At 34.6% G+C, this 27,924-nt stretch overlaps 1 protein-coding gene across 2 annotated transcripts; it reads right to left on the bottom strand.

Annotated features, from left to right (window-relative positions):
* Positions 1–44: 44 nt before the first annotated feature.
* LOC140060624 (zinc finger ZZ-type and EF-hand domain-containing protein 1-like) lies at positions 45–27,872 on the bottom strand. 2 transcript variants are annotated; one of them, XM_072106918.1, is made up of 71 exons: positions 27,712–27,872; positions 27,257–27,308; positions 26,757–26,838; positions 26,463–26,544; positions 26,277–26,348; positions 25,845–26,054; positions 25,420–25,543; positions 24,882–24,981; positions 24,153–24,365; positions 23,733–23,864; positions 23,168–23,299; positions 21,990–22,216; positions 21,663–21,743; positions 21,466–21,564; positions 21,195–21,274; positions 20,808–20,863; positions 20,350–20,439; positions 19,838–19,900; positions 19,587–19,746; positions 19,377–19,478; positions 19,157–19,257; positions 18,830–18,956; positions 18,444–18,609; positions 18,138–18,208; positions 17,925–18,029; positions 17,758–17,820; positions 17,333–17,492; positions 17,124–17,242; positions 16,918–17,031; positions 16,143–16,309; positions 15,880–16,045; positions 15,595–15,706; positions 15,305–15,459; positions 14,896–14,981; positions 14,659–14,789; positions 14,434–14,510; positions 14,118–14,190; positions 13,965–14,038; positions 13,465–13,625; positions 13,048–13,212; positions 12,550–12,675; positions 12,215–12,345; positions 11,664–11,824; positions 11,234–11,375; positions 11,007–11,058; positions 10,573–10,686; positions 10,271–10,314; positions 9,746–9,865; positions 8,878–9,414; positions 8,629–8,732; positions 8,349–8,422; positions 8,121–8,202; positions 7,638–7,828; positions 7,347–7,518; positions 6,985–7,116; positions 6,768–6,876; positions 6,568–6,638; positions 6,358–6,474; positions 6,029–6,211; positions 5,798–5,898; positions 5,264–5,416; positions 4,930–5,029; positions 4,144–4,413; positions 3,688–3,831; positions 3,128–3,296; positions 2,755–2,899; positions 2,380–2,499; positions 1,895–2,069; positions 1,423–1,491; positions 1,130–1,290; positions 45–710 (listed from the first exon to the last, which is right to left on the bottom strand). In XM_072106918.1, the coding sequence occupies exons 1-70, from the start codon at positions 27,778–27,780 to the stop codon at positions 1,135–1,137; spliced, it is 8,883 nt and encodes a 2,960-aa protein (XP_071963019.1). In that variant the 5' UTR covers positions 27,781–27,872; the 3' UTR covers positions 45–710; positions 1,130–1,134. The 2 variants fall into 2 exon arrangements, with proteins under 2 accessions (XP_071963019.1, XP_071963026.1); XM_072106925.1 differs by having other exon boundaries at positions 4,930–5,011.
* Between the last annotated feature and the right edge of the window lie 52 nt (positions 27,873–27,924).

The following is a 27,924-nucleotide window of genomic DNA, read 5'->3' as shown; positions in this document are numbered from 1 at the left end:
AACTTTAAATATGTTTCATATTTGGAAAACAAATGAACAACACATTTGAAAACTCTGTGTAATATTATTGGGAAATTATAGTATAAAGCTCTGTCTACAAGTCTATCAAACTAGTTTGACAAAAAAAAGGTGATGTGCCCAAATATGGTAGTGATGACATCATCATGTCCAGATAAGATATACTACTACATATTGATGAATAAATTTATTCTGTATCTTTCCTAGAACGAATGAATTCTTGCAAGTGTCCAATGCAACATATTTGCATTTTTAACATTACAAATGTTAAATAAAATAATTAGTTTCAATTTATAATTAATACCTATTTTATATCAGTGATCTATACAAACTTTAATACATTATTTATGTAAAATATTTACTCATTATTACTAATAAAATCATTTCATATTTTCCCTACACCGCAGAAAAAGAATAGTGTTAATTACCAATGACACATTACTACATAAGAATTAAGTATTAGAGTCAGACTGGCCTAGAGTGAACCAGTGGTGATACTTAAGAATGTACCTGTTAGCATTATCTGTACATGGCAAAATAAACCTACCATAATTAAGGCTATTATCTATACTACCTGTCAGTTGGACAAGCATTGCAGAAATGCAATATTTGATGTGTGAACATTGTGGATCATAATATCTTCATTTTCATCCATCTCAATCAATCAAACATATTTTGTTGTGAACTTTCACCTGGGAAAAATAAATTATTAGGTTAAATTTTTAGTTAATTTTATTCAATGATTCCTTTTTTTAATGTTTTTTTTAAAGCATGATTTGAAACAATAAGCCCACAAAAAACATACTGTATTTGAAAATTGTGGTTTTGGTGAGCCTATAGCTAGCTCTGTCTACACTAACAAAGGTTTAACAAAAAAAGTATGATGTGCCCAAATATGGTAGTGATATGCTTAATATAGTAGTGATATGGCATCATCATGTCCATATATGTGCACATCAAGTTTGTGTAGACAGAACTTAAGGAGTAGCAGATGGTGTACAAGGAGCATTTAAGATGAGGTACGTGCTACTCAATATAATACTACACAAAATAATAGCATAAATGAACATATCTAGATAAAATAATTATAAAAAAATTTGGGAGTATTTACTGTTATCACGGTTTGTTGATGAAGTTATTAACAGGAAATGGCATAAGAGGTGTCTGAAATAGAGGAGGTTGTCCAACTACGAGTCCCATCTGCCGAAACGCCTCAGATGCTTTGTTTGGTATGCCTAAAGCTAGGCCCAAAGAAGCAACATTGCACACACCCTATATGACCAAAAATAATTGTTTGTTTGTTTTATTATTAAAAATAATAACGTTTTTAGTTCAATAATGTGTCTGAAATTTACCTCATACTACAAACTAATTCAATATTCTTGTTTTGTTTGTATTTCTCACCTGAAGAGCACTTTTTCGCAAATCTTCTGTAGGTATCATTGCTAAAACATAATCTTCTTCAGATGACTCCTGAGAAAAAAATAATATACATATACTGTAAATATAATTTGACAGGCATTAGAGAAATGTCATACCTTCCAGTGATATAGTGTAAATTAATTAACTGTAAATGGTGATGAGGAAATATGTGAGATTTAGAAAAAGCTGCCTTAACCATACATCAAATTAGTAATACAGATCTCCCCAATCACATAACCAGGGTTTGCTGAGAGGTACAGCATCTACATCAGTATGTAGATTAATCATCGAAGTAGGATATTGGGGTCTAAGCTCAATTGTCTACACTATCAAACCAGTTTGTGTGATGTGCCATTATGACATCATATCATACCATATTTGGGTGCATCACAATTTTTTTTTCAAACTAGTTTGATAGTGTAGACAGAGATTTAAAAACCAAAGTATCACTTACCTTAGCTAGGTCTTCCACCACCAGGAACAGCTCCGTGAGAGCACAGTGTGCAGGTGGCAGGCACTTCAAGGTATCGGACTGCTTAGAATCCATGGCATTCAACAAAACCCAAAGCGGCTTCAATAAGGTGAGATCTGGTAACTCCATTACTTTCTGTGATGCACCATCTTCACAGCTGCAAATGAAATGTTATCTTAGTCATGAATAATTCATGAGTCTACTAAGTCATGTACATTTATTATGCACAGGCAGGGAAGTTGGGATGTGACTCCTTGCTCTATTCCTTAGTGATTTCTAGGAACAGGCCACAAATTAATGCATAGGTACTACTGTATGTCATAGTAAATCAAAAGTACCCTGTTATTGAAAGCTCAGGGTATTAATGTTAAGCTGTGTCTATACTATCAAACTTAATGTGAACATGATGTCATATCACTTGGATTTGATAGTGTAGACAGATCTTTATCAAATATTATCAAACTTACCTTGATGTAGCAGCTTGCAACAACCTTAGCATTAGTTGAATTGCTTTTAGCCTCTGCTGTCCAGTTTGACAACTTGCAACATGGACCAACCATGACCACACCTCATTCACAGGAATGTGACTGTAATTACAATAAAAAGATTTATTCAAAACTGTTTGAACACTAGAAGATTTTTAAAGCTCTGTCTACACTATCAAATTAATGAGACAAAAAAAAGTGATGTTCCCATATATCGACATGATGTCATATCACTACCATATTTGGGCACATAACACCTTTTTTTGTCAAACTACAGTAGTTTGATAGTGTAAACAGAGCTTAACATATGTGGGATACTGTAATTGCAGCTACTGTATACACATACTGAGAACTTGCCTGGCTTTAGACGAGTTGCTAAGGATTTCATTGAGCAGAATGTGACCTGTAATGAATCGACCCAGCTGACCTCCTGTGACTGTAAACTTGTAGCCCCAATCATTGTTACTGCAATCAGAGGTGAAGCTGTAGTGAAGTGTGTCACCTGCAAAGAAAATGAAGGAAACACCACTAGTTTATGAAGAAAACATTGCCAGAACTCAAGAGTGAAAACTGATCCTGCGTGGACATGCTAAAAACACAAGCCTAGCAAAAAGAAAAGATTCAACTCCTAAGAGGCACAAGATACTAGAACAACACTAGAACAACATTCTACATTTATATTAAAGAGGTTCTGTTGAAATTATTCTGAAAATTGCTACCAAAAACAGACCTGGCATTTCAAAGTTGACAAAGTTGGATGATCCTCCACTGAATGTACGGATGTCATTCTTCATCTTTACATCAGATGCCATCGTCAGGAAATCACACCCTTCTTCCGTCGCACACTGTTCATCAAATTTGACCGAAAGATACATAGCTCCAGGAATGTGAACACTTCCCTGTGGAAAATTTAGAAACACAAATAATGAATATTGAAAATAACTTAGTTTTAATTCATAAACAAAATATCTTATTATTATAAGTTTTGACATGGATATCTGGTCACAGTGTAATGTATAGTATTTAATGTTAATACCATGTAAAAAAGATATGTGCATATCCACAGTTACCAATGAGCTTGAGATTTGCAACTGAAGACCAATGACCAACTGAGATTAATCTATGTGTGGTTGGTTGTTGTCTGGACTTAGAAACCATCAAACATGTGTTGAGGTGAGGAGCGGGGACACACATCCCAATATTCCTGCATGTGCACAATGAATAAACTAACATGATGTAGTTTGGTTGTCAGTCATCGCAAATCAAAAGCTAAATAACAATTAATGTTACCTTCTCTGAGCTATCATTCTTGTAGTTATGTGCCGATTCTTTTGTTACACTCGACATTTTGTTTTCCTCCATGAAAGTGCAAGCAGCAGTTGCTAGGGACCAGAGTAGTTCATTTTCGCAATGCTCAACTATATTGCGAATAGACTAATAAAAAATTTAAATTACATTGTTTAACAAAAGACAAAACATAAATGTTAAAAAAATGTGAAATATTAAGGTCTGTATGGCAAATGTATGTATATTAGGTTTCCAGTACACCTTGTGCTTCTAACAAAGAAACAAAGTATGATTGATGTCTCAATTCAAGTATTCTAGTACAAGACTGTTCTCTCAGAAGGCCCAAACCAGGACCATAATCAGCACACTGGGAGATAACGTTTCTAATCTCCAGAACCCTCACTTCCTAAAACTTAGCTCGATACCAATATAAAAATATTATATACTTCGGAAACATACCTTCGCAAACATCTCCTTTTCCTCAGCTCTTTGCAGAAGATCTAGAACACCTACGAAATGAGCGTGATCAGTGCAACCAAAGAGCTTTAAGCTGATTGGATGACCATCTGGCCAATCAGCAAGCATGACAGCTAGCACATGTCGTGCGTAGAGTATCGCAACAGCTTGGTTGACTTTGTGAACAAATTCTCTTGATCCAACTTTGCTGTGTTTTTCAAGTTCTTTCTTTAAAAGCTCTGCACTTTTTGTTCTTCGTTGTTTCTTAAGACTCTACAGAAACAGAAGTAAATTAAAAAATAATCTATTGCAGTTCAGCATAATTGTATAGTGCTGTCAAGAGAGATTATATTCAATAGAGTTACTTTCTGTCTTCGAACTCACAAGATTACACTTATTTAAAAGTTGCTACTGCTTGAAGTAAAAATCTACCACATGTAAAGCTAGTTTGTTTGTTTGTTTTATCTTTATACTGGGTGACCTCTTCAGTCAAAGACTGATCTCCCAGAGGGCCCAGTTGGTGATCAGTGGCTGTGATGTACTAATACACCGGGGTAACCCCCTACTCGTCTCGAAAGATGTACTAGGTTCTTTAAAGTGCACACGAGCAAGTTGTGTACACTGGACCTACGGTTTATAGTCCTTATCCGAGAAGACTCGTTCTACCACCAGAACCATGGAGTGAGTGAGCCTCGAACCTCTGCCGATGTTATGGCTACGTGATTACGGTTCCACTGTCTTAACCGCTCGGCCACTCACTCACTAATGTCTAAATGAAAATGCTATTACCTGTTGAAGATGGTTTTCATTGACTGAAATAAGCACATTCTCTACCTCATTGGGTTCTGGAATTGCAGTATTTGTTTTTTTCCTAAGCAAGGAAAATAATCTGTTAGAAAAAATATAACTAAGGTTTAAATAATAATTTGTTTTATCAATTATCTTTTAATAAATATGTGGTGAAATTAGTGTAATTTTTATAGTACAGTCAACTCCCTCCCAGGCTGATTATATCAATTTTTCCCAGAAATGTTGGGGTATAATGCACACTTTTTCCCAGTATATTATTGGTGATCATGATATTTTGGGCCTTTTTTAATTGAAATGTTTAAGTGACTATTACTTTGTTTTCAACTTGGAGGGTACGTAGCAGACGGCACCAGCATCAACTGCTTTTGCTTCAGACATATCTTCTTCTTTGCCCTTTCCTTTTCTCTGCCAATTCTTTGACAGTTCCAAAACTTCATCACTCACAAGGAAACCATCATGTTTAAAACTTTGAATAAAATATTTGATTATTATCTATTTCTTCTTAATGTTCTGTCGGCACTATCAAACTAGTTTGACAAAAGAAATTGTGATGTACCCAAATATGGTACTGATATGCCCAAATACGGTAGTGATATGACTTCATCATGTCTATATACTTTTGTCACATAAAGTTTGATAGTGTAGAAAGAGCTTTATACTGGCTGATCTCTTCAGTTCTCTGGCTGGCTGTTTTCAAGTCCAGGACCAGCACGCCACAATCAATACTCCTTTTGGTAGTAGCTCTTTATCATGCACAAGATGTATGCACATACAGTAGTACAATTTTACACCATTTAACATTTGAATGAACTCATTACAAGCAATAAGTCCCAGACAGTTTACTAACCTTTTCTCAATTGCAATTAGAAAATCTGTAATACTTTGGCCACAGGTTTCAAACAGCGCCCTCAGATTTGGAAGTGGGGCTTCCAGCGCATCATGTGCAGCCTGTATATTTAAAAAAATAAAAACAATAATATAATCAGTCAAGCATATAATCTGTACTACTTTACATTAGGCCGAGTCACAGAACAACACAGACAACTGAACGACATTTGCACCACAACACGCTTCTTACCTGGATACAGGTTCGTTTGTAATCATCCAGTCCTCCTAGGGGATCCATTCCAACTGAATCTAGCGGCGATGTAGCTGAACTCGCTTCTGTATCCTCTTCTACATCTTCTGTTTCCTCGTCTTCTTTGGTGCTGTCTACGTCTCCAGATTTCTTTTCAGCAGTGTATAATTTAATCGAAAATATCTAGAGAAAGAAAAGTAAATATAAAAGTCTTTGATATTGATCTAGTTCTGGAACTATAAATCCAAATATGGTTACAACATGACCATGGTCACATAATCCAAATAACACACTAATGTTATCACTATTAAAAAGCTTAACAACTATACCTCAAGATCTGACAGCAGCCATTGACGGTTGAACCTTGTAGGCTTGCTAGCAAGGAACACAAGTAAAGGCATCAGATCTTCATTAAGTATCATCTTAGTATTTGCATCATTGCATTTCTGAAAAATGAGTTTACAATTTGAGATTAAATCTAAATATAGAAATATATGTAATGTTGGTATGCGCATCAGATAGTAATATTTGAAACTTACTCTTAACGTTGCAAGTACAGACTTTAAAGATAGACACAGCACCCACACTTCCTCAACAGTCAAGGCATTTCCTGAAAAAAAAAACATATTATGAATGTGAAAATCATTTCACTAAATTAAAGAACACTTTCAAACTAACTGAAATATAACCTAATTCAAATTATTCTTCTACAGGTCATTTAAGGTCAATAAATCCTTACCTTGTTTCATTTGATTAATCAACCGTTTGGTAACTCCAATAAAAGTGGCAAAATGTGTAGTCTCGGATGTTCCAGGAGTAATCTGTAATTCTAGCATATATTCCTTTATCTGAAATGATATACAAAAGAATTAGTCATTCAGCTCAATCTTTTAGAGCTTTTCTTTTTTCTGATATTTATATAATCATTTTATGTTCTTTATTATGTTCTTTTCTACCTCTTTCTTCTTTCTTGAATCCACATTGACAACAAGGGCTCGTTGTTTGATGGCATAATGTTTGATGATAATCACATCAGTTCTGTCACCTGATGTTTCTTGGAGAATTGCGCAACTTCCATGACATGGCACCTAATAGAAATCATGAAAAGGTACAGTAAAATCAGTAAATCATATTATATGTTCATGACAGTAATCAATATGTTTAAACTTATCTTATCTTAATTGTAATCAATGTCATATTACTACCATATTTGGGAACATCACACTTTTTTGTCAAACTAGTTTGATAGTTGATTGAGTGAAGCTTTGAGAGTTTTATCTTGTAATTGTTGGACATGTGCTCAAAGTCTGCAACTTACTTGTGGAAAACCTGCTACAATAAACATTGAAAATATAGCAGCTAGGGCAGTGTTACCGGGTAGTTCCTGAATGCAGTCTGTAATGTGGGAGGCTAATACTTGAGACCATTGAAGGCAGTCTGATAGTTGTCGTAGTATTCCAGCAACAAGAGATGCCCATTCTAGTCCACTCCTGAAAATAAAAAAGTAAATTTTTTTTTTTAGTTTTTTACAAATGTTACGAGTATATAAAGTTATATGAAAAAAAATTAAAATCTGATGAAAAACATTTAATTTACAAAGTACTCTTACTTTTCTAAGCATCTTGCTCCATAAGAAAAAAGAAAGTGTATAGTCTGCTTGCCAGGACAGCAAATATTGGACAAAATCTCTGATTGCGAGACAACTATACCAGGTTTTGAGGCTGCATCTGCTTGAGTTGACTCTGTGTCAAAGGTTGTCATATGGTCACTTAAGGACTGGGCAAGGGCTGAATCTGCAATCTATTTAAAAAGAATTTTTTTTTTATCATCACAAGAACAAAACTAAACTGGCAGAAACAAAGATTTGTAAAGCTCTGTCTACACTATCAAACAATATGTGACAACAAAATTGTGATGTGCTTATATATGGACATGATGATGTCATATGACTACCATATTTGGGAATGTCACTACCATATTTGGGCACATCACACTTTTTTGTCCAACAAGTTTAATAGTGTAGACAGTCGAGCTTTAAATAGATATTGGTATGCTTCTAAAAACAACAGAAATAAACATGACAGTGAATTACCTCAGGACTGGTCTTAGCCAGTAATTGGCCCAACAGTCCAACAGCCATATGTTGATCAGTTGTATCGTTTCCAAAGCTATCTCTATGGAAGGAAACATTCAAAATAGTAAGTTTTATCTTGTCCTGCGACTTTTATATGCCTTAAACTTGTTGACCTTTCAAAACACATATTTTCGTAACAATGGAGTATATGCATAAAGGTGTATAAGAAAGTAGTGAGGTACTTACTTAACCCATTTAAAAAGGATTGGTAGAGCTCTTTCTAGTTGGAACTGAACTCGTCTTGTTGTAACATCAGAATCCTATGGAATAATTAGTTCAGTCATTGTATTTCACAAGGCTACAATTACATTATATTTATGTGCAAAAACACCAGATGCAATAGAATACGTCAATTCAGCACTTGTGCTGCCTTTGTATTTTATATTTTATTATTGTTTTTATTGAATAAAGATACCCAGATATATAATATTTCCAGAGCATAAATAATAAAAGTGCAAAAACTTACCTGGTTTACAAGTTTTAACATTGCTCCTAGCAATCCCAGAATCTTCTCTTGGGAACACTCAGCAAATGCATGATCAGGTGATATGACACTAGAAACAGGTTGAGCTGCAAAAATAATAATTTTATTATTAAATATATATAGATAGGTAAGAATTGTTGAAAGAAGCGTTATAAAAAAAGAGAAAATTGGAAGAAATCAATTAATTACTTAATTAAAAGAAATGAGAATGTATAGTAACTAAATCATCACCTTTCTTTCCATCAGTTTTCTTAGCATCTTGCGAGTCTTTAGTTTTGCCTTCTTCTTTCTCCAATTCTTCTTTTACATCCACCTTCTTCTCATTTACATTTATCTTAACCTCTGGAGTAGTTTTGCTAGTCTCAACTTGTTCTTTTTCATCAGATTTTGAAGTTTCATTTACTGTTTCTAACTTAGCACTATCTTCCTCGTCTTTGTTTAACTTCAGAATATCTTCCTCTCTCTTCTCTTTTTCCTCATTTTTGACATTTTTCTGATCCTCCTCACTAGACTTTTTCTCTATCGCCTCATCTTTTGTAGATGCCATTACATCATCTTTCCCATCATCGACAGACTGCGTTTTTTTCTCATCTTCGCTTGATTTCTCCTCTTCTTTTTGATTTTTTATCTTCGCTTCTTTCAATTTTCTCTTCCTCTTGTCTGCCAATGATGCAATGTTGGTTTTGTGTTGCGTCATGAACTCTAGACTTTCCACAACCAGGTCCACGCATTGCTTGTATATTTGCTTACTGTAGCAATTTTGTATACCTAAATATAGATAAAAAAAGAAAGTTATAAAGCTGTAAGTTGGAAAACTACACATTTGTTGTGTAATCATGTAGGTCACAGTGGCCACCGTTCATCTTGGGTCACCATACTTTTACACAAAAAACCTCCTTCTAGGCGAGTGGCGAGTAAAGACGATGGTGAGTAAAGCTGCTGACTTATTAACCTTTGTATACTCAATAATAATAATAATAAGATAAGTAAATTAATAAAGTTATAAATTTAGAAGTTCATAACATCTGAAATGATTAGACCACTATCATGTATACACATTTTTTCTAAAAGTATAAAAACTATGGCATTAAATATCTACCTTTCTTGCGATTTTCATTCTCTGTGTTTGCTACGGACAGTGATAAGGCAGAAAATTGTATCCAAGCATGGTGATGACTGTACGTGTTGAGTTGACTGCTATCTTCACTACCTGTTAAAACTGTAACGGAAACAAAATGACATTTATTTTATATTTATTTCTTTAATATATCTAAACTTTCTATTGTAATAGCCTTTGTAGAAGTGTCTAATCTAAAACTTTGTCTACACTATCAAACTTTATGTGACAAAAAAGTGATATGCCCATATATGGAACGACTTACTACCTGCAATTCAGCAAGCACCCACCATCGTTACATTCAAACAATCATTAAAAACTATTTAAGTTATCTTTTGACTAATTTCTCTCTGTAAATTTTTGTTTCAATGTAAAGCGAATTGGGCCTTTTAACATAATGCGGTCTTTAAAGCCTGACTTTATTATATCACTTCCATATTTGGGCACATTACACTTTTTTGTTGTCAAACTAGTTTGAAAGTGTATACAGGGCTTTTATATACTTACTTATTTCTAATGGTATGATATCGACATCATGAGAAGCTTTATGACTATAAGGAAGACAAAATAGAATTGGATAATAAATCCAAGAGTAAATGATTGTATATTCATATTCCACAATGAATTTACTGTACTGTTGGCAATGGCTATTAAGACCTGTTTATACTAGGATGATAACGAACGATGATAAAATATAGTAATTAATGAAATAATATTTTACAAAATCATGATCAATAAGAACAATTAAACTCTTGTATTCATATCAATTTTATTGGTTTTTGGATTTATGGTGCATATTTTTAACAAACCTTGAGGGGAGGTTAGAGGACAAATGACAGCCATAACAGAGGTCAAAGTCCTCACAGTCATTGCAGTGAACACGAGTACCAACGATGAATGATCCGCAATTGTTGCATTTAAACCTGTCAAAAGTAAATATATACATTTAGAAAACTTGGACTGATCTATATTCCTTTAAAGAGGTTTTCATTTTGAGAATGGAGCATTTGAAGTATACAGTAGAACACCTACGAAGGAGATAACATTCAAAACCTCATAAAGTGTCCACTTAATAGCACTGGCTGTAATAATAAAACATACACTTCCTCTTCTTTCTTTGTTTCGCTACTATGTCCCCATAATAGGGTTTCCCAAAAGAGGGTATTGTATACTACAGATAGGAAAAGACAGGGGACTGTATTAAAGTCTTTGCTTTAAACAGTCTTTTAAAACATTCACTTACATCATATTAACAAGCTTGTGGCCATCTTTGTGTTTGCTTGGCTTTGCACCACCTATGAAAAAATGGATAACATCAAGTAAAAGAGAATGATGTAGGGTGCATACACATAGTCAGTGGATTAACGACCTGTGTTTCATGCTCCGTTTTAAGTAGATGTTTCCAAAAAAGCAATTCAGACAAAATATTACAACCCAGAGGAGGAGGAAGATATCAGATACGATAATTACCAAGATAGCAGGTATTGCACAAGTCCATGTCTTCACAGTCCAAACAATGATAGCGACTTCCTGGTAGCAAGGTACCACACCCATCACAGGTTATCTTAACAACTAGTAACTGACAAAATTGAGCAACAAACATGTGCATGCACTTGAAAGAAAAAATAAAGAAGTTCAGTCTGCATGTTAAATTGCTAATTACAGCACTTCACTATTTGGTCAAAATCTTTGGTAGTTAGCATCTATACCACAGTAAAACATTTAAGGGAACACGTACAGACACAATAAAGTGTCCCTTTAATAGGGGTTGGTCAGAATAGAAAAACATATTTCTCCTTGTTCGTTTCACAGGAAAGTGTCCCTTTAAGGGTGTCCACTAAATATGGCTTTTCCCTGAATAGGGGTGTCAAAAATGAGGGGGGTCTACAGTATTACTCACTCGTCTTGTGTCCAAATATTCTTTGGTTGAGATCTGTTTGAACCAAGTTCCGAAGTTATCACCCTGGCATTCTTCAAACCATCCTTTATGTTTATAGTAATCACCTAATTCCTTGACGTCATCCGGTTCTTTGGTTTGATGGCTGTAAAGACTTACAGCTCCTAAAATACCAAAGAAAAAGCAACAGAATTGGTGTGATTGTTAACATACTTGTGTGAATATCATTTTGAATCCAGTAAACAGAAAATAAGTAATGGGCCATGAATGAACTATATTTTCTGCATATACTTTACTTTACAGCCTCGTCTCAGAGAGGTCCATTTTCAGTTTCGAGTTAGAGGGCTTTTGAGGAATTTTAGGTCGTTAAAGCTTATGCATATACAAAGATAAAATCCATTGACTCTACAGACTTCTTGCATACAGGTAGCTGATATCAAGATACGGGGGATTGTATCAAGATCACTAGAACCCAGTGAATCATGATGATACCAGGTCAATGTCTAAGCTCCCACACAGGGGCTTTAAACCAGTCCAAACTGGCACTAACTTACTCTTGACGATGGTAAGTAACAGCTTCGGAACATTATTTTCAGCAAGAAACGCAAAATCGTAAGACTGCCAATCAACATCAAGAAGGTGGAGCAAACAGGCTTGGACGCAGTCAACTGCCAGCTGATCCAATCTATGAAAATAGTAGCAAGAAAATTAGCTTCTAACACGTTAATATAATTAAGTTTCCTGTTTCTTGTATTTTTCTCATTCATGTAGGTCACTTATTGTCATGTAGGTCACTAAGTGTCATTTTACAATAGAGATGTACCATAAACAAGACAGATATACTGATGTCTTCCATTGCATATCAAACTGAATGATTGTTTTAACATACCGGTCATTTGGAGACGCCCAGTTGTCCTGAATTGCATTAGTCAAAAGCTGAACTAACGCATAGTATGCTTTACGAACTTTAGTCTCAAGATCAAGACCACACCCATCTATAAAAACTGCATAATGACTGAAAAAGCGAAATGAAAAAAAAATCAAACAAAAATGCTTTTTAGGATGATCAAATATATCCATTATTAATTCCGAAAGTTATTATTATTATGTATTTATTATTATTATTTATACTGGGTAACCTCTTCAGTCAAAGACTGGTCTCCCAGAGGGCCCAGTAATGATCAGTGGCTGTGTGTGTACTAGTACACCGGGGTAACCCCTATTCGTCTCGTTGTACACATGAGCTACGGTTTATAGTCCTTATCCAAGAAGACTCGTTTTACCACCAGAACAATGGAGCAAGTGAGCCTCGATTCCACTGTCTCAACCTCTCGGCCACTCACTCACACACAGGCTACGTTCAAGTTAATCACATAAAACATCTTACACCAGATCTTTGTCTTGGGCTATAAGCATTTCTTGCAAAAACTGTACACAGGAAACATTAAAGATGTGTGGTGTGCCATGGAACCTAAGAAAGGTCAGTGCAAAGTTGTAACCATAAGCAATACGCTCTGCTCGTTGCACTCTCTGTTCTAACAAGTCTTCCACTCTTTAAAAAAAAATCACAATCATTATTTTGGTGACATCTCTGTTATGCTAATTAACAATTTAATTCAAAAACTTTATTCTCGAAATGTAGAAGATAAATATGTGTAAAATTTTTATAGGTGATTTTTTGGCAATAATTTCACAAGGAACAAGAAATTCTGGCAGTTGAACCTGAGACAAAAATACATGTCCATGCTGATGAACTGGAATATACTATAATATGTACATAAATAGCCATACAATAGTTACATACTTTCTCCTTGAGAATCTAGGATCCTTTAAGAAATCTAACACCAGTTTGAACGATGGATGTTTCTCAAAAGTCGCTTCGCTATCAAAGGTTCCAGGATGAGCCACTTTCGTTCGATTTTCTTTACTGTTTACTGATGACAAACTTCTTAGTAAAGTTTTTACCTTTTATAAAAAAAAAACAGAAGGAAAAAGCTAACAAATTTTGCTTCACATTGTGACAATTCATGGAGTAAGCAACATGAAGGCCGTAAATTAGTCAAATCCATTTACACTCGCTGAGTGCAATAAAAACGCTTGTAAAGCTCTGTCTACACTATCAAAGTTTATGTGACAAAAAAATGTGATGTTCCCATATATGGACATGATGATGTCATATCACTACCATATTTGGGCATATCACTATAATATTTAGGCACATCACAAATTTTTGTCAAACTAATTTGATAGTGTAGACAGATCTTAAGCAAAAACCCTACAAAGTCAAATTAACAGAATATTTACCTGAGCTTTAGGTTCGATCTTTGAAAGACCACCAAACTCCAAAAGAAACTCAGCCTTTTCTTTCCATGCTAAAACTGAAAACAACAAAAGAATATTACATGGTAAAGTATTACAATACACTTCATATAATCTTTAAAACAGAAAGAGACTGACCTGGTTCATCATGCGACTGATCTGGTGTAATAGTGTTCTCTGTTGCTACAATGTGCTTCTGACGAAGATCCACCTGAAGATAAATAGATATTCAAATTATAATATCAATAATTTGTAATTGATTACTTAAATCAAGTTATATGTATCTTCAACTTAGGTTATTCTGCCTCTATATATATTTTTTTTCCCAACAATATTTTACAAGGGTGGTCCTTCCAGCCGAAGCTGATCATTAGGGACCCTATTACCTATATGTATTACCTGTAAGGTTTTTCTGAGAATAAAAGTATTACTATAGAATAGTGCAAATTCTTACAAGAACTGGTCTGATAGTTTCTGCTGTTATAAATGCTTCATGCACCCCCTCTGGAAGAGTGGCTTCTGAACTTTCACCTTAAATAAATTAAGATGGAAAAATGTTATGCTCCAATAACTTTTGGTTATGCAATCATTTTCTGTTTTTCAATTATTTCATAAAAGTTTTTTGTCAAAGATAAAGTAAATCTGAAAAAGAGATGAATAAATTTAATGTATGACAAACTTTTTTCTAAATATTTGTCAAAGTCCTCTCGTAATTCTTGTGAGTGCCATATCAGTGCTGCAAAAACCGCCCTCACAGTTCCGCCGATAACAGGTCCACCAATACTCTGCATCTGATTCTTTTCACTAAACCTAAAAACAAAATTATAAACCATTTTTAAAAAGAGAAACATTCAAGTTATCTTAGATGATACATTGTTTTCCTTAAATATAATATTTGTGAACAAAATGTGCTTACTTTTTGTATATTTTCATTGATGTCTCTTCTCCAGTAATTAATTCCATCAGAAAAGTGTTTACAGTGGAACCACGTGGTTCTGAAACCTGAGATCAAATAACAAACTTTCATTATTATTATATTATCTTAACTATAAAGTTATCCAGTTTATAAGTGCCGTTTACCGTACATAAAGAGTCAATAATATCGGGATGGGGTCGAGGCCAACTCACTCCTAGTTTTGTGGTGGAACGGATAAGGACTAAACCATAGGCTCAGTGTACACAGTTAAAACCTGTGTTCAGCATCGGTGAACTGGTTTACATAACAGCCCATGTACCCACCTATCTGATAGGACAGTGATTAATTTACTATTGGTCCTTGGTGACATACAATAAACAAATATAAAAAATAATATAAAACTATTTACCAATCCTCCAGACAATGACCGTGAAAATTTGTTGACATTATGGCCAGCACGAAAAAGACTACTCCAGAGGTCGCCCTTTAGTAATGCTTCTGTTGAATCATCTGAAGTAGGTTGGTTGGCACTATCATCCATTTTTGGTGTACTTTTCAATAAATCTAGTTAGAAAAATTGATAAAAATAGTGTTCGATTTACAAAGATTAAATGCTTGTAAAAAATAAGGAGGGATAGATATAATTGTTTGTTATTATAATTTTGTTATTATAATCAATAATTATACAGTATACTGTACCGTCTTTACTTCGCAGAGAAGTTGCACAGAGCATGCCCAGAAGTTTACATATTGCAAGCTGAAGATCCACTATCCAAGATAGTGTTAGATCTGGAGAGCCTTTTGCTACAACCTTAAATAACAAATTATAAATATAAAATAAGCTCCATAGAGGTTGCACAATTTTCTGCCTAAGGATTCTCCTGTCTTTGGACAAGAGACTTCACATACCTTGTAATTATTTTAATCAAAGTAGAAGTGAACTGGAGCAACATGTACTTTACAAGACAAACATAAGAAACTTACAGTGAATTTGTAGCCCCATTCATTTTGGCTGCTGTCTGAGTGAAAGACATATTGCAAGCGAGGGCCTCCTTTAAATGATACTTTCAGTGGCCACTTTTCTGAGTTCACTTTTTGATCATAACGAGTCACAACTCCTCTAAAATCTGTAAATTCGAGGAAGTCATATCTACAAGACATAATGATTCCAAGTTAATAATTCTGACAATAACTTATCTGACTGAATACAAAGGATCTATAATCTGAAGAAATATACTTCTATGTACCTTCTTTCAGTTTCACATCTGGGGTCAAAAGTGACTTCAAACACATCAGCACCAGGGCAGAAGAACACTTGAGTTGTATGCTGATTGTTCTCATAATTGTGTGAAGATTCTACATTCCATACACGTAATGTGACAGGTGTGTTGGACTTATTGCAAGCACTGGCAACCTGCAAAAAGTAAACATAAAAGTTTTAAAAACAACAGAAATAGATAGATAACAATAGTATTGTTGTAGCTTCTCAATTCCATTTCATTTCATTTATTTTTGTCTCAAATACAACATAAAAAAACGTGGAACAAGAAAACATCATACAAAACTTAATCAATATCTAGTAGGTATTCTATTGCATTGATTGTATAATTATTATTATAATACATTTAGAATAAAATTTGTATAAACATTAAAAATGCTCTTTCAATTTACACCTTACATAAATATAGTGTGTATTAAGCTCTGTCTACAGTGCCACATATGGCAGTGATATGATGTCATTGTGTCCAAACTAGTTTGGTAGTGTAGACAGAGCTTTACACTACTACACAACTTCTATCTGTAGCAGGGAGTTATCGACCAACAATCTAGGAACAAGTTAGGTCATGTGAATTCACTTGCAGGGAAGTTGGAAAGTGCTTCCTCACTTTATTCCATAATACAGTTTTGGTGGTCTTTAGGTTCAAGCAATGACCATTTGCACACCTAGGTTGTGGCCGAAGAAAATACAAATCTCCAAATATGATAGTTTGTAACCCAAATGAAATTATTTTCTTTCTTTACCTCAATATTTCGAGAATTAATCTCTAAATCTTTAATCTTTGATGATATGTCAAGCAGATCATGTGATATCCTTAGATCAGTGATGTCCTTGGCAACAAGTTTTAGACACAAAATCTATAAAAAAAAAAAAAAGGAAGAAAACAGGTAAAAGTTTTTGTACTGACAACTCAAAAAGCTTAATGTGAATAATGAATTTGGAAACTCACCAGCTGCCGGAATGTTGTTGCTAAGAAGGAAGCTTCCACCTTCTTGAAAATATCAGGGTCATTCGCCTTGGCGATGACCTCCAATGCTTCTTGTATGTACTTGCAATGTTTATGAACATCTACAGAAACCAAAAAATGTCTTTTACTTCACCAGTTATAATTTGATGAATTTAGAAGGAACCGTACTTAGAAAACCAAATCAAACTTACAGTTGCAGAGTACACTCTTGGCAGCTTCCTGATTGCATTCTCCAGTTTGTCTGTTTCTGCACCACAACACCAGACTTCCTTGCAAAGCGTTTAGAAGTCCACTGACATACGATTCCTTAGCACTACTTGTGCCACTATGTTCTTCCGTCATTCTTACAAACTAAAAATGTAGAAAGAATTTTGTCTACCACTATCATTTAGAGGAGAAACTCAACAGTTCTTTTCAGAACTAAATATACTTGGTGTACTGCAAACTTTATCAACATTTGATTTCACCATGCAAACCTTCAAGCAATATATCACTATCATTTAGTTTTTGAATCTTACTATTATAACAAATGTCCAAACACAATTTAGATACCTATCAATAGATTGCAGTATTTAACTATTTCTTCCTACAAAAACTATAGTAAATTTCTACCAACCTCTTTGAGCGACACCTTTAGAAGCGTTTCCATTACATTCAGTGTTGTTGTAAAATCAAAGTCCTGGAATAGAATGTGTAAAAATTTAATAGTAATATTACAAGTATTAATACTTTACAGTAATATCAATATGTCATAATGTTCTAAATATTTTGGTGTGTCAATACCTTTGGAGGATCAGATGGCAAATCTAAAAGTCCTGTAGGGTCAACTGAACTGAAGTAGTTACAGAGCGATTGAAAAACAAAACTTGTTGCTGGTTTATCGTCAATCTATCATGGAAAGAAATGATTGTAATTATGTATTGGTATCGTAATGTTAATACTAAATAGATCAAATTAATTCATTAGCTTTAATTTTACAATTTATTTTATACTCACACATTCTGAATTCATCATTGCAAAAAGCTTTTTCTTTCGCGTGTCCTTATTTGGAAAGAAGACTGCCGCTCCTGAAATGAAATAGAATTTTGCCAAACATACATACAGAAGTCATAGTTTTCATATTTACAAACTTACTCCAAAATTCTCATACACTAATTAATACACTATTTACATACACACTTGTTTCATCATGTTCGTAATATACAAACTTGATGGTAATATCTATAGGCAAAAGTTAACTTGGCAGATAACTATAAACACCTATCGATCAATCAATATTAATAAGATTTGTTAAGAATTTACCATCTATGACTGCTTCCACTATCACTTCTCTGAGTAGTCCATCCGCTCCTGGTGCATTTTCTGGTGTCTTGTTTATGATGTCACAGAGCATGTTGAAGAATAACTGCACACTTTCATTGTCTACATCAGCAACAGCACTGGTAGGCACATCTTTAGTACCAGAAGCCTGTGAACAGATTGAATAACAAAGATCTTCTTTCCATCTCAAGTAAAAGAAAAATAACAAAAGTGGCCATAAGCTCTGTCTACAAGCTCTATCAAACTTTTGTGACAAAAAAATGTGATGTGCCCATATATGGACATGATGTCATTGGGCATATCACACTTTTTTGTGAAACTAGTTTGATAGTGTAGACAGAGCCTAAGAAGAAATTCCACTGTAATACCTTCTCTAAGCTCATTTGTTTATCCTTGTCTTTGGTATCGTCTTTCATGATTTCTTTTGTCAGATGAGGTATGAACGCGTGCAGCATCCGGATAATCAAGATTTGACTGTAAATCCAATTTTCTTCCCTGGAGAAAAAAAGTAAAAATTGATAAGAAACACAAAACGTATATGACCTCTCAATAATTTCATGGGGGAGTGTCCCTTTACTAGGGGTGTTGCAAAGAAGGGTTTTACGGCATAAATGTTTTCTGCACTACAAGGACTCTTTTCCTAGACATGCCATTTTCAACATCATCTATGTGCAATTTATCCACTATTATCTTACCTCATTAATTTTTGATAATGTTTGAAAATCATTTCGGTTGTTATACCTTCAAGCTCCAGTAGACTTCCACTGCTACCAACTTCTTTGCGACGAATTATCTCCTGAAATTTCAAAGAAATATTACATTGTATTAATACACATTGTCTTGTATATTGATATTTTAATAAAGTTTTAGGTGTGTGCAAATGTTTGGAACTAAACAATGATTATGTTTACTAACCAGATCTTGTCCAAGACTGCTAAGAAAGTGAAGAATTCGAACAAAGATTGTCTCTGTTTTCACTGGAGCATCTGAATTTGGGTTCAATTGAGCAATTTCTGACTATAGAAGGAATATATTTTTTACATAAAAAAGAAATAAAATTGAAATTCTTATAGCTTGGAAAAAGTAATGTAATTAGTTTTATTCTAAATATGTTTTTGGCTTTACCAGATTGAGAACTGTCAGTTTGGAATCTTTTCGAGAGTAGCCATTGAACTTGATACCAATGATGCCAAGTTTCTCAGCGTTTTCAGCACGTGGACCAAGAAATTTTATCAGAACGAAACGACCGGTGTGACAGACATCCATTGGAACCTCAATCTCATTCCTGTAAAAAATAAGCAAAGAACAAAGTTGCAAATGGTACAGGGCAAAGGTCATAAAACATTTGTAAGTAATTTTTCAAAACAAGCCCTTACCAGTCATCATCAAAAGAGAAGTATGCCACAGGATTGTCTGGTAGTCCACCAATTGAAGCTGATCTGAAAGAATTTAATTTTAATTATTTTGGAGAGAAATACTAATATGGGGAATAAACTCTGACTCACAGCCTACTGGGCTGAATTTCGCACAGGTGTGGACGACACATAGTTCAGCTTTCTTCTCCACTAAGGGCCTCTTTGTGTCAAGTGCTGTCCACAATGACCCGTACACTGGGGTAACCCCTTACTCTTCTGAAAGATGGACTGTGTTCTTAAAAGTGCACACTGGACCTCCAGTTTTAAGAAGAAAAAGAAAACTTGTTCTACCACCAAAACAATGGTGTCTTAACCGCTCGGCCACTAGACTCAATGATGGTTTTACTACTTGTTATGACCACATATACTTTAATGAATAAATGGTGATTAGGGAAAACCACAAGTTCAGGTCTATAATTCAAAGCATGCTTTGAGTATAATGTTTTGAGAATAAACATAAACCATATCAATACCTAATGCCATTCAGTATTTTGTAATCAGTATCTGTAAATTTGTTGTAGACTGAGAATCGATCAACGTGACGCTGCTGATCAAATCCTTCACTGGAAAGGAAAAGTAAATTTGAAGGATTATTAAGAGATCAATATGCAAATGTGTTATGGTAGTTAAAAGGTAGTTAAGGCTCTGCCAACTCTATCAAACTTTATGTGTCAAAAAAATGTGTACCCAATGGACATGATGATGTTATAGCACTACCATATTCGGGCATATCACTACCATATTTGGGCACATTAAACTTTTTTTATTGAACTAGTTTGAGGTTAAGAAAAACGTTTGCAAGAATATGCTCAATAGAGGTGTAAATATGATCATGGCCTGTAAAAGTGCTGTATAAACTGGCAAATCATCAATATTGGAAGTACTGAAACAGACAAAACCAAATAAGGTGATAAATGTGAGAATGACTAACCTATCATTATACACAAATACAAGTCCTGCTCGTGGCGCAATGTCACCCTTGCTTGCCTAAAAAGAGGGGGAAAAACAAAATGAAGAAACATGTAACACAACTATATTGGTAGCCAACACTATCAAATTATATAAGTATGATAAACCAGAAAAAACTGGAATTGACTTCACACTTTGGAACTCTTGAAAATACCTTTACAAACTGAATTTCTCAATTTTGCATAAACTTAATCTCTGTCCACACTATCAAACTAGATTGACAAAAAAAATGTGATGTGCCCAAATATGGTAGTGATATGACATCATGTCCATATATGGGCACATCACATTTTTTTTCACACAAAGTTTAATAGTGTGGACAGAGCTTAAAAGCCCCAATAATTCTTACCTTAATTCTAACCTTGGTGATCTGAACAGGCTTTCCCTTACCAAAGAACATGTTTACTTGTGTTTTCTCAGATATATACGCTAGTAAAATATGAAAACAAATAAATTGTTAGTTGACATTGATCATCATGTTTTTCTGATTTCACATCAATTCAATTAAAATCAGTGTTTCATTGTATTTATTCCTTTCAGTGATAAAAAGAGGAGATACAAGACCAAAGAGCATGTGGCAAAAGTAATAACAAGCTATTTGATTGCGAGTTGACACTTACTTTCCGTACTCCAGTTATCCGTAAGCACATTGGCAGGTGCACTCGTCTCATCTTTTTGTCCACCATCACATCCCAACAGAGACAGTTGTATTGCAGAAGCTACCAAACAAAGGTCAAACACAATATATAGTGATATTTTGAAATATAAGTAAAATATAATTATTCTCAAATACAATGGCCACTGAAAAAGCACTCACAGTTCTTTTTTAGAAGAGTTTCTCGTACTGTTGTTAGTGACTTCATCATTCTTCCCACTGGAAATTCCACTTTGTTATTATCTAAGAATCAAATGGAAAAGAGAAAAAATCATGGTATGAAATATTAGCAGTGGTGTAATGTAGAGAACTTATGAGGCCCCTGATTTAGGAACCCTACAACGCTGGAGGCCTCTGGCGTTTTACCCTTCTTTCGTCATACTCTAATTCCAGTTTTTTCCTCTGCTCAGAAGCCCCCATAAGCTCCAGAGAACTCATAGCCACTGAATACTAGGTAATTGTTTAAATACAACCAATCGTTCTACTCACCAAGAGCATATTCTAGAGCACGGAGTACTCTAGCAACGCTTCCTCGTGCTAATGCAAGTTCCAGAGCAATGACAACACCGTCATCGTCTATTTTACCAGTTTGTATGTCTCGAGACACAGTATCAATGAACGTCTCAAGCTGATCTAGAACTGGGGCACTCAGGTAAGATGGCCGCTCTGTTGATGCAGCACTTAATGATAATGGTTGCATGAAGTTTAGAGCAGTCCTACAAGAAAAGAAACAATCCTGATAAGATGCTGATATAAAGTTTTGGGTACACAACATATATATATATAGTTCTGAAAAGAGCTGTTGAGTTTCTCGATGTTTTGATCAATATAATTTGATTGTCCTCATGAGTGAGAATGCTGAAAATCCTGATCAAAGCATATCTTTACCTATTAAAGTATCCTTTGATTGAAATTTTATATTTATTTTTATTTATACTGGGTAACCTCTTCAGTCAAAGACTGGTCTCCCAGAGGGCCCAGTTGGTGATCAGTGGCTGTGATGTACTATTACACCGGAGTAACCCCCTACTCGTCTCGAAAGATGTACTAGGTTCTTTAAAGTGCACACGAGCTAGATGTGTACACTGGACCTACGGTTTATAGTCCTTATCCGAGAAGACTCGTTCTACCACCAGAACCATGGAGTGAGTGAGCCTCGAACCCCTGCCGATGTTATGGCTACGTAATTACGGTTCCACTGTCTTAACCGCTCGGCCACTCACTCACTGCCACTGTGTCTGTCCAAATCTTCCTTTAACCTAGTGGTTAGTGCTTCCTCATTTGTGTGTAAAATTCCAATGGTTTGTGGTAGGTTATTCAATACTGGGTTAATATGCAAGACAAAGTGTCTTGCGCAGGAACAGAAGTCAAAGACAATTGTTGTATTCGATTGGGAACTTTCGTAGTCAACATAAGATTCATTAAGTACTTTTTGTATTCAATGATTGTGCTCAACAGAAAATCATTCAAATACAAAAAGGTTAACAACGTAAGCTTTTTGTTGAGAATAAGCTCAATGCTCAAAATACTCCGTTTAAGTACTCAAAGGAAAAACTATACTCAACAGTAAATTAGATTTCGAATACAACAATTTAAAGAAGGAAGTGTGGGTTTCACAAGGTCCTTTTGGTGGATGGTAGTCTCATCTACTTCCTTTAAGCCCTTACCTTGTGTGCTGAATAATGCTATTTCTAAGATGAGGCGCAATCGGCATTGTAGCTGTTGCAGTGGAGGCTAAAACAGAGAAATACCAGACTGCTGATGCATCCTTCACACTGATTTTTGGTGTCTGAACAACTCTGTGATATAAAAATAACATTTATATTCATCCATTAGATTACATAATCACATGTAAAGCTCTTTCTACACTACCAAACTAGTTTGACAAACAAAATATGATGTGCCCAAATATGGTAGTGATATGACCAAATATGGTAGTGATATGACATCATCATGTCCATATATAGGCACATCGCATTTTTTTGTCACATAAAGTTTGATATTGTAGACAGAGCTTAAGACAGTTGTTTGTTTATCCTATTTATAATTTATGTACAAGGAACATAAATTTAATCGTATTTCATTAAACTAATAAAAATATTAATTTTGAGGTAAATCAGGGAGACTTTGTCAGGAACGACACCACACATGCAACCTGGTGCCATCATTCCCGGTAGTAGAGAACAATTTTGTTTTTTTGTATAAGGAATTTAAATATGAGTATGAGTCAACCTGAATCCAAGTGCTTTCAATCCATGAATTCTTGTATCACAACCATCAGAATTACATCGTAGAATGTTGATCTGTACATATGGTGCGGTAATACGAGCATTCTGTATTAGAATAACCTCACCAGTAGCATTCCTGAAAAACACATTTTGTTGAGCAATTTCTGATTTCAGATAAAATATATTATAAATTAACTTCAAGAAAGTAATATTAACTAGAATCCATGACAGAAGGTTAGAGCTTGTCTTATAATATTTGGTAGACTAAAGTTCTCTCTACACTATCAAACTTTATGTGACAACAAATTGTGATGTGCCCACATATGGACATGATGATGTCATATCACTACTATATTTGGTTATATCACTACCAAATTTAGGCACATCACACTTTTTTATCACATAAAGTTTGACAGATCTTTACCCTTGTATTCGCAGATCTTTGACCTCTTGAAGTGTGGTAGGAGTACGACCTGTCAATACAGACACATGGTGGGGCTTGTAACTCTGATCTGCTCTGTTTACAGTTATCGAGAGGTATTGGAGGATGACGTCATTCTTGAGTCGCAGACGGATCCAGTGCGAGCCAGTGGCGCCATCAGATTGCCAATAAGTTGAGCCATTATTGTCAGTGAGTCTTAAAAGAAATAATACCAGTATATAGAGAGGCAAATATTTAGATCTATTGTGAGCATCTACAGACGTTGAATATAGTACAACCCATCCTTTGGAACTCCCCTAAGGGGTCACTTCCAATGAATGAAACAATAGGGAAATTTATATTTTACTACTAGGGCCAACCCAGGGGATAAGGGGTCAATTTCCAATGAAACAAAGGGAAATTTATATTTTAATACTACGGCCACCTCAGGAGACACCTCTATTAAGGGTCACTTTCCAATGAAACATGGAGAAATTTATATTTTCATTCTACAGACAGTTATTCAGGAGACATCGTGGACATTTTGTTAGCTCCTGAAGGTGTCCCCTTAACAGAGGTTATATTGTAAACAGTAAACCTATTGTATTAATAATTATTACTGTTTTAAATTTAAGCTGGGCTTCTGGCTTACGAGCTATAGCGCTTCATTGTTTCTTTAGAAGCACCAGACGTTTGTTGGCAAATGAATATTATGAAATGAATTATTCTTACCTGCCAACATCTCTGTTGTTTGTTGACACATGAACTGTCTTGAAGCAACGTGTAATCTGTCTTACTTCTTTCCCCGTTGCATCTGTCAGCTCTTTGACTACTAAAACAGATAAAAATGTTATCTTCAGTTATGTTTTAGTGAATTAAAGATGACTCAAATTTAATTAAGTGATATTCTATTGATTATGTTAAGGTAATATGGTATAGATGGCAAAAATTTAACTAAATGCAATAACATATACTGTCTGACAGTATCAGCAGTAGCGTAATGGCTACGAGTGCTCACTGGCTAAACCCAGGGGCCACAGGGCATGAGCAATCCAATGCAACTACCCAGCATTGGAGGGCCCCTTAGGAGTGCTAAACCAGAGGTCTTTGTGTGTTACGCCAGAGTATCAGTTAGCTTCCTGTAGTGTTATTCTCACTATTAAAACTACAGATATTGGGAGAAAGTAGACTGTTTATAATTAGAGAAAATGATATATTTTCCCTGCAAAAATTCATAACAGTAGCATAATAGTAGTATTCAAGCAATTACCATTATTTTCTTGACGATCAAAGTGGGCCTTCAAAACAGATAGCCTCATTGAGCATGTGTTGTTGAAACCTTCAAGTAATGGGAATGGAAAATTGGTACTAATAGCTCGGTTTTTCAGGACGTACTAAAAAGATATTAGAAAACCAAAAGATCCACGGATTAATGACAAATATAAAATGTATAATATTGTAGTGATATGACATCATCATGTCCATACATTTGTTGTCACATAAAATTTGATAGTGCTTAAGAAATGCAGTCAATTATGGCCTCAAGGGTCATTTTTCAAAGTTTTTTTATATTGTAATGAATAAATTATTAACTTAATGACCAATTTATTCAAACAAACAGTTTTGATTTATAGTTCATAATTGTTAATGTTGCATGCCACTGCACCTAATCTGGAAGAGCATTTGTACTGTTACCTTTAATAACCTTTTGCCATGCTGTTGACTGTTCTTACTCCCCCTTGAGTATATATCTATCAGATTAGGAATGAGAGTACAAGCTTGTAGTGCTCGAATGGAGTAGTTGAGATCTCCTTGTAGGCAAGCACTGTTTGAAGTTCGCAGAGCATCCAGCACCGTCTTTAACTCTGCCTGTCCCTCATCATCAGCATCAAACTGATCAAAGGCCTAGAAAAGATAACATGTCTTTATTGAATGATAATTTCTTTCTCGAACAGAGAAAAATAAGACTAGATTAGGAGTCTCTAATTGAGACATAAATAGATTACGAGAGAGTGCAAAACACACAAAAAACCCACTTTCAAATTTTAATAAATGTAGAACCTACTGAACTGTAGATTAGTGACCATTATTCTCTTCATTTTTAAGATGATATAATAATTTACTTACTTGAACACATTCTTCACGGCTGACACCCCTCTGATTCAGAAAATCACAAAATTGAGACAGAGTAACATGAGACTAATAATATAAAATAAACATATATATTTTTTTACTATTTTAACAGAAGTTTTTTCTTCTACAGTATATTAAGTGTTTATTTTATTTCAATTCTAAAATAATAGTATTGTTTACCTCACCACAGTGAATTCTATCATTCAGAAAGCGTACAAGGTTGCCATGGTGCTGCTGAACAACAGTCTCTGGTACATCATCCCTTAAAATAAATGTTAAAAGATTGTTTTATTGTACATTTTATAACACACCTAATTATATCCTTGAAATTTAGGTTGATTACATATAACATGCCATTCATTATTTGGATCCATCCTTTACGATAAAGAGGTATATTGCACATTCATATTTTTGCAGTTTTACAATTTTGTAAAATGTGGGGCTTGTGACTGCATTCATTATATTTATACTCACCTTATTTTAGATGCTGCTTCTCTTAGTCTTGAGTGATTGAAAAGCATTCCCAGAGTGAAATCCTTGGGATTTGATTCTAAAGCTAAAAAGAAAAGAGATGTTGTAATTTCTATGTTTGTATAGCTTTATGATATTGATAATGATGTTTGTTATGATAAAGATCAAAAAATAGAAATAACAAATTAGCGTAAATCACAAACAGCATTAAGACACACACAAATATATATATATATTTTTTTACCAGAGAAATCTTATTTAGGAGAATTTTACAGTAGGCGGAGGTATGCACTCTCGGATTGGCTTTCTAGTTTTTCTTTTTTTTTCTTATTTCATTTGTATTTTAAAGCAGTATATAAACAGCTGGCAAGATTTATAGGCAAAGGAAAAGCAAACATTGTGTAAAATGGTTGTTGGGTTGGCTGGTATGAGATGCTGTGATGATTAAAATAATACTGTATATTGTTCATTGATCATTCTTTTGAAGACAACAGTAGTTATACCTGGAGCAGTTGAACCAGAAGCCACGGCCTGATTCTGCTCATTTTCCTCTAACTGTAAAATAAACATAATAATCAATTTAGTATACATAAGTATTTGCTATCGTCCGTATGAAAGGTGGTAATTAAACGGTTTACAATGAAATTAAATATGATAAAATAAATTAAATAATTGTATGTGGTCATTCCATTTTAACAATCAAAAACATTTTTTTTTACGCAACTGATTTCATCTGGCCTACCTTTCTTAGATATTTCCTAACTTGATACGGTAGGAATTAGAACATGGGCTACTTCCAACTAGTACGCCCTGTATTAAGGCGAGGCCTAAACTTTAGAGCCTTACTACTAGCCTAGCTAGTCCTAGAGGGCCTATCTATCCTATGTCCTGTGACCTTTTAGGTAGCCTAGGCTCCTCCTAGCCTAAGTGGTTTCATTTTTCTTTTCATAAAACTCACAAGTTCGCTTGTACTTAGTGAACTTTCATCGCTGTCACTCCAGCTGCTGCTTCCGTTACTGCCCATCATGGAGGCAAATTATAATACTTCAAACAATTTGAGCATTTATAAGATACATCTAGCCTCTAGGCCTAGCCTAGTTAAAACGCTGAAACACCTATTTTTTGCGGAAGCAAAATCGACACAGGGCGCTGACATTTTGTTAGGCTATAC

This window comes from Antedon mediterranea, chromosome 1, assembly GCF_964355755.1.
Source record: "Antedon mediterranea chromosome 1, ecAntMedi1.1, whole genome shotgun sequence".
Classification (NCBI taxonomy): Eukaryota; Metazoa; Echinodermata; class Crinoidea; order Comatulida; family Antedonidae; genus Antedon; species Antedon mediterranea.
This window is presented reverse-complemented; position numbering and strand designations above follow the sequence as displayed.

Bases quoted from the DNA above. Each gene is read 5' to 3' on its own strand.
- LOC140060624 (XM_072106918.1), bottom strand. From the start codon at position 27,780: ATGATGGGCAGTAACGGAAGCAGCAGCTGGAGTGACAGCGATGAAAGT. The intron at 18,957-19,156 runs GTAAGATAATAG...TTTTTTCTCCAG, and splicing joins CATTATCAAAAATTAATGAG to GGAAGAAAATTGGATTTACA. The intron at 11,376-11,663 runs GTGAGTAATACT...TTTTCTTTCAAG, and splicing joins AATATTTGGACACAAGACGA to TGCATGCACATGTTTGTTGC.